The 7,246-nt window shown below is 46.1% G+C and overlaps 1 protein-coding gene and 1 pseudogene across 7 annotated transcripts in view; one reads left to right on the forward strand and one right to left on the reverse strand.

Annotated features, from left to right (window-relative positions):
- Positions 1–7,246, forward strand: part of Hbs1l (HBS1-like translational GTPase) — a 77,513-nt gene extending 70,267 nt beyond the window's left edge. For 4 of the 7 annotated variants that reach the window (XM_063285773.1, XM_063285777.1, XM_063285786.1 and 1 more), the window contains 2 exons: positions 3,656–3,756; positions 5,962–7,246. In XM_063285773.1, the coding sequence (XP_063141843.1) occupies positions 3,656–3,756; positions 5,962–6,166 (306 nt within the window). In that variant the 3' untranslated portion in view covers positions 6,167–7,246. The remainder of the gene's footprint in view (positions 1–3,655; positions 3,757–5,961) is intronic. The other 3 variants (XM_039106903.2, XM_039106909.2, NM_001011934.1) reach the window with 2 other exon arrangements.
- Rpl23a-ps3 (ribosomal protein L23a, pseudogene 3) lies at positions 32–643 on the reverse strand (annotated as a pseudogene).

Consider the following 7,246-nt stretch of genomic DNA (forward strand, 5'->3'; position numbering starts at 1 on the left):
AGGCAGGTCACTTTGAGCAGAAAAGTTGGTCTTACCTGTGGTCTCGGGCCTGAAGTCTCTCCTTGGGGCTGGGTATCAGCTCTCCGTGAGGGCAGCAACCAGAAGGCCTGTATTCTCCAGTTGGGGAAGAGAAGGCCAGCGGCGGAGTCATGCATCTCAGGTACTGGGAGGCCCTCTGACTGGCTTGATCGATTCCAGTCTTATTAGCACCATGTAGAGCATCATAACCAGGAGTCAAGTGAACATGCGCCTCCTTCTCTCTGTCAGGCCTTATCAGGGTGTTGACTTTGGCCACATCAATGTCAGAGTTTCTTCACGGCCTGTGTGATCTGGTGTTTGTTGGCCTTGACATCCATAATGAGCACAAGCCTGTTGTGCTCTGTCTTCAAGGCTGACTTGGTGGTCAGGGGGAATTTGATGACAGCATGGTGGTCAAGCTTGTTTCTCCTGGGTGCACTCTTTCAAGGATATTTTGGCTGCCTCTGAGCCGCAGGGTCTTGGGCCACTGGAAGGTGGGTGACGTTCAGATCTTATTTTTGTGGCTGTGGACGTCTTTCAGCTCTGCTTTCTTAGCTTTCAAGGCCTTCGCTTTGGCTTTGGCTTCGGGAGGGGCAGGAGCTTCCTTCCTCCATTTTGGCACCATCTTGGTGCAAAGCCTGAGCATAGTTCTGGAGGATATTCTAGTAAGCAGTTGTCTTCTCACTCTTTTAGTGTCTGCAGTGTGATACACTTTTAGTTTTGAAGAAATCCAGTTTCTTTTTCTTAGCTGTGCCCTTTGGTGGCAAGTCCATGAGCTCAGTGTCAAAGCCACCATCACGAAGGCAGCATCACGAAGCCTTTGCCTGGGTTTTCTTTTCCAGCGCTGTGGTTTGTCTTGTGCGTTAGGCCAAGGTCCCTTTGTGGTTGGTTGTGTGCTGCTGAGCAGAGCTGCACTGCCACTCAGTTCTTTGAGTTCGCTCATCCAGTTTCCTAGCAGCATCTGTTCAAAGAAAAAGAAAAGAAAACAACTTGTTAGTTCCCCAGTGAATAATGTCCGCACCTTTGTGCAATCTCAGATGATCATATATTTGCTGATTTTTTTTTTTAAAGGCTACTTGAGGAAGATTATTTTGTTGCCTAACATAAAAACGTAGTAAAGCACTAGATGGTTTGGGTCTCATAATCACCGATGAAGCAAAGGTCAATCCCTGACGCTCTCAAGCCAGTGTCTTTCAGAATTCAGAAATACTAAGGATTTTATCAGAACACTGAATGCACACATGCTGTTTAGAACTCTTCATAGGAAGAGACAACATGAAGCAACACCCACCACTGTGTCTGAAACATACTGCTTCTGTTGTAACTTACTAATGTCAGTTACACATGAAACACCCTGCACCTAATTGCATGAATAGGTTTGTAGTAGATTTAGGAGAAGGACTTTTCAGTTTTCAGATTTGGGGGCTCTGAGAATTGGGTAGAGGTTCTGCACCTGTGTTAGCATTGTCCATATTTACAGACAAAGTAGAGACTCTTGTTTGGTTGTTACTGGGTGACCAGGACCCAGGCTATCGTCACTTTCACCATGAGACATGATGCACTTTCCCATTAACACAGTGCTGCAGATTGTGAACTCCTGCATTATGAATGAGTTTGCTCTTATATATGATATTTATACATCAGGGTGATATACAGTAAATTCTCTTGTTTGCGAATAGATATCTCAGCTATGTCTGACAAATTTCCGTCTTAGATAATACACGATGCTGTAGAGAAAGACGGAAACATGGAACCCAATCCCGTCTGTTCACAGCCCATTGGTCAGTCCTGGGGTTACTCTAGGACCCACATACAGCTCAGCAAGTGGTGGGAGGGAGGTCACATGTGTCTTTTCTCTGCTGTTTGGGAGGCCATGAAGACATAGTCCTGTGTGAGGCTAGTGGGGACTCTGGTCCTGAAGCGATGTCTCTTAGATCTTGCACTTACCTCTCAGTGTACATGTTAAGACCTATAGCCATTGAATACTTGGAATTGGCCTCCTCTTTGCAGCATGTGGCTGCCATCTGCCTGCTGAGGAATTACTTCCTTTGAAGTCTTTGCACCTCACATCATGCAGTACCATTAAAGAAGAAAGGTGTTTTACCTTTTTGGAGTACTAGAGTTTCGGTGCCATTACTGCTCTTGATATGACTTATAGAAGGTTCCCAAAGTCTAGGCCTGACATTCACACCCCTCACAATTGTTATCTCCTTTATTCACTCTTCTTCCAGGATGGGGGATAGGACCCAATGCCTAGTGTGCAAGCCCTCTACCGCCAGCTGCGTCTCTTTTCCACAAGTGCACACCATTGTGGTTCGGAAATTCCAGATGTAACACGTCTGCTTCCACAAACCGAATGGCCCCGAATGATGCTCAGAAAGCATTGAAAGTGTGGTGGCCTTGCTGTTCTCTGAGAATGTGGTCTTGCACTGTTCTCAGACGTTAGGCAGGCTGCTAACACTCAAAGCAGGTTATTTGAGGAAGGATAGTCACCTGTGTTTTGACTTTGACTGCCAAAGCTTCCCCTTTTTTCCTTTGTAAAAGTTTCTTGGGGTTGGGGATTTAGCTCAGTGGTAGAGCACTTGCCTAGCAAGCGCAAGGCCCTGGGTTCGGTCCCCAGCTCCGAAAAAAAGAAAAAAAAAAGTTTCTTTATAAAATAGAGAATTGTGCCCATGTTATTTCTGTAGGACTCTCAGTAAGCCAACATGGGAAGAGCCAGGGACTCGTAGTTTCAACTGTTTCAGGCGACATAAGTTCCATAGCCAAATAACTGACCAGGTTCTGCTGTTTCCCTTCATGTTAAAACGCAGTCCCAATAGTCAGTGTATGATGTCATCATCTAAGGTCAGCTGACAGGGCGGGTGGTCAGAGATGGTCTCCTGGATGTGGGCATTCCCCTGTGCTGGCTGCTGTTGATGCCACGTGACGTCTGAGCGTCTTCATTTCAGTGTGTGGAACCTTAAGTGGATAAGCTAAGGAACTTTGTCCAGGTGAAAGTGATTGAACCCTCGTTTGTTACACTTTAAACCCTGTCTAATCTCCTATATAAATAAAACCTTTGCCTATACATTCTGTCCCACGGTGCTTGGTACTCAGGGATGCTTATAAATGTTGTTCTCCGTCATTGTGTCTGCACATGGGATATTTTATTCTTGTTGCCCAAGAATGGTGTAGTGATCACTGCTGAACATGATGGCTCCTCCTCCCTCCCTCGGTGCCCGTGATGAAGCAGTTCAGTTGCTAAACATCTGTGCTTCTTTCTAAGCCCCTTCTCTCACCCTGTCCCAGTGCTGTGAAAGATGGGAAGGAGACAGATGGGAAGGAAAGCTTAGCCTCTTAGAGCCTTTACCTGCGGCTCCTTGTGATGCCGCCATGGTGGTGAGTGTTAGAAACAGCAGCCGCTCTTCACCTTTCCCATGTTCCCCAGGTCCTGTCCTCTTCAGCTATCCCAAGGGAAGGGGGCAGCAAGGCTGTCTATATAGCCCACTGAAGTTCACTCTGGGTGCAGGCTAGAGATGGGAAGGAGCCCCTCACTAGCGTAGGACTTGACGGAGCTGTGGTGACTGGTGAGTTCCAAAGGCTGGAACTGCTATAGCAAGTCTTCAGTATTCCCATTCTGTCTGTCTGTCTGTTTTAGGTGCTGTTACACTACCAAACCGTCAGTGAGCCTGCTGTTATTAAGCGATTGATTAGTGTCCTAAACAAAAGTACCGGTGAAGTCACAAAGAAGAAGCCCAAGTGAGTGTTCCAATGCAGAAACTGTAGATAGACACTAACGTGTAAGCACTTCCTTACAGGGAAGCTCAAGTGTGTGCTGGGATAAGTGGGATCCAAATTACCTTTTCTACTGATCACTTTTTAGTGACTGATTAAAAAATAATACATAAATAACTCTTTAAGGGACCAGTGATGGCTCAGCTGATGTACTGTGTGCTTGCTGTGTAAGGACGGGGACCCAAGTCTGGTCCTTAACCACTGAGCCGTCTCTGCACCCCCAAGTCCTACGTTCTTAAAGATGAATTTCACTTTGTTGGCCTTGTTTTAGATTTCAGTCTTGTGCTTCCCTTGCCTCTGTCATCTGTGCTGTGAGCTTGTCCCTAGTCTAAGAGAAGGGTCTCTGCATGTCCCTAGCACCTTCCTTTTCCACCCTGGGAGGAAGTTTGCCCCCGTCCACATACCCTTCCACTGCAGTGATCACCTCCATGTCGGTTTTCAGATTATTGCCTAGTGTCTAGTCTGAGGCTGCACAGTTCTTTGACTGACACAGGAAGTACTTTCTGAGAAACTAAGCCAACTGTAATAAAAATAAAATAATGCAAGTACATATTGCAAAATACAGACTCTTACTTGGTACAAGTTCAGGCCATCCCAGTTTGCTTGGCTGCCTGCAATTTGGAGTTTCCCTCATCTTGAGCCCATGGGGAATCCCACCCAAAATCCCCTTCCTCTCTCACCTTCTGCACCTGTGCAAGGCCTGGTACTGTGCTGACCGCCTGTGAAGACAGTCTCCACACTCAGGAGCAGAGGGAAGGGCTGCTCTGCCTCTCTCTTGAAGGAGTCCTTAGCTTCTCACGCCAGTGACCTGGGAAGCACTACACTAGAAGATCCATGTTTTCTAGGCTGTCGTGTGTGTCTTCCTGCGTGTTAGATCCTCAGCAACCACACGAAGCAGGGAAGTGACACGCCTTACAAGGCACAGAGACAGGATTCTTTCCTTTTTCCTTTTTCTTTTTTCTTTTAATGGCAACTGTGCCATATTTTCTTTTTCATTTTCTTTTTATTCACTTTATATCCTGCTCACTGCTCCTCCTCCCAGTCTCCCCCTCCAACAATCCTTCCTTTCCTCCTCCCTCCCCTTGTCCTCTGAGGGTGGAGGCCCCCTGGGTATCCTCCCCTGACCCTCCCACATCAGGTCTCTGCAGGGCTAGGCACTTCCTCTCCCACTGAGAGCAGACAAGGCAGCACGGCAGGAAGCACATATCTCACAGACAGGCAATAACTTTAGGGACAGCTCTCACTCCAGTTGTTCAGGACTCTCATGAAAACCAGAGTACATGTCTGCTATGTGCAGGGAGGCCAAGGTCCAGCTTGGGTATGTTCTTTGGTTGGTGGTTCAGTCTCTGAGAGCCCCAAGGGTCCAGGTTAGTTGACTCTGTCCGTCTTCCTGTGGAGTTCCTATGTCCCCCCTCAGGGCCTGCAGTCCTTCCCCCTGGTCTTCCATAAGAGTCCCACGCTCCTTGCACTGTTTGGCTGTGAGTCTCTGCAGTCCTCTGAGTCAGCTGTTGGGAAGAGCCCCTAAAGGACAGCCATGCTGGGCTCTGAAGTAGGATTCTTATCTGACGTAGTGATACATAGGCTCTTGCATGTGGGGTTGTGTCTGGCCTGTGTGACCCAGACAAGTATGTGGAGGTCTTTTCAGTTGATGTTGGCTCATGTGTCTACTCTTGAGTTTCCCCCCTGTATCTGCTACAAGGTCTAGTACAATACACTTAGCACGTGTGAAGCCCATGGGTGAATCCCCAAACTGCAAAATTAAATAGTACATTTATAAAAAGGATTAAGTGTTAGCATCCTGATATTAAACTGGTATCATTTACTTTATTAAACAGCTAAACTTCTAGACTTCCCCAGGGAATGGTAACGTAGCTTGGATTGAGATGGGTGTTTGAGCATTATGGGGATAGGATGTAGTGGGCCTGAAGAGGGGAGAGAGGTGTATTTTAAGATTGGCTTACACACACACACACCCCTGAGATCTACCTAATGGTTCTTAAATCTAGAATTACTTTAGTTTCTTTTAGCCCAGAAAAATTCAAAGGCATATGCTTGCCTTTTAAAACATACACGTATGCAACTTTTTCTCCTGGATTTGGAAGACTGAGTGTGAACCGCTCACCTTTCCAGTGGTCATCTGTCCCTTCTTTTCCCCTGTACTCCTAACAGGTTGTTGACCAAGGGCCAGAATGCCTTGGTAGAGCTGCAGACACAAAGACCAGTGGCTCTCGAGCTCTACAAAGACTTCAAGGAGCTGGGGCGGTTTATGCTGCGTTATGGTGGCTCCACGGTAGCTGCTGGCGTTGTCACTGAGGTATCTGCTGTGTCCAGTTATCTCTGTCTGTCTGTTTCACCTGGCAAAGGTCATTGCTGAGGTGTTTTATGGCTTAAGGGAATATATGATATTGGAACAAGGAATTAAAATTTATACTAAAATAGTTTTTAAATGATAAGAGGAGAAAAGTATCAAATGCTTTTCTCATTACAGGCAGATGAATGGAGTCCCGATTTTACTTAGTAGAAGCCATATTTCTTTAAATTAATGGCTTCCAGTGATTTTAAATAATTCATCCAAAAAATTGAATTAATGTAGCTATAAACATTTTCTGAAACATGTCTCTTGTATATGACAAATGCAGTGACATTTGAAGTCGATAGCCAGAACAGAACTACTGAAGTTTCAGTAGTTGGAATTTTTTCTACATTCTCATAAGCAATATGAATATTTTATCTTAAAATAAAAAAGCCTAAGTATCAGGCCAGCGGTGGGGAGAACTCGTGAGGGGAGGAATGGCTCACGCAGTTGTTGTAAAGAGTCAAATGCTAGCGGCATCATCTTCTTCTTCTTCATTTTACAGATAAAAGAGTGACGGTCCAGTCCTCCCCACGTTTCCAGATGAGACAGCCCCTGAAGCACTCAGTGGTGCAGCTAAGGAAACGGCATGCAGTCATGATTGTGTAGATGAGAGAAACTAAAGTTCAGGTAGCTGCCCACCAGTATTAACGATCACTCCCGCACGGCTTCCAGGCTGCCGGCTTCCAGGCTGCCAGCATTGGACTCTCGTTCCTTCCTTTTGCGGTGGCAGTAAATGCATTTGTTGTGCTGAGACTGTGAAGATCAGAAGACACTTAACTCAGTGGACTCAACCTCCAGCCAAGCCAAAACCAGAAGCCTCTGTTTTCACTCTCCTGCTGTGTGTGTTCTAAGGAAGCCTATCTTACTGGGGCTGGGAGAGTCCATCTGTGACCTGGTGCTTTTTTTGGTTAACACTAAGAAAAGATTTAGTGAAGGTAACAGAGTAAAGCTATTTTGTGCTGAAAATGAAACCGTCCATCTAGTCTGCCTTCTGGAGTGTGATGGGAAGTGACGGACACCTGTTCTTAGGTCACAAAGATACTATTTAAGTTGAAAAGCCAGCTAATAAAATGCCTTAGTTTGAATGCCTTGCAAAAA

Source organism: Rattus norvegicus, chromosome 1 (assembly GCF_036323735.1).
Source record: "Rattus norvegicus strain BN/NHsdMcwi chromosome 1, GRCr8, whole genome shotgun sequence".
Classification (NCBI taxonomy): domain Eukaryota; kingdom Metazoa; phylum Chordata; class Mammalia; order Rodentia; family Muridae; genus Rattus; species Rattus norvegicus.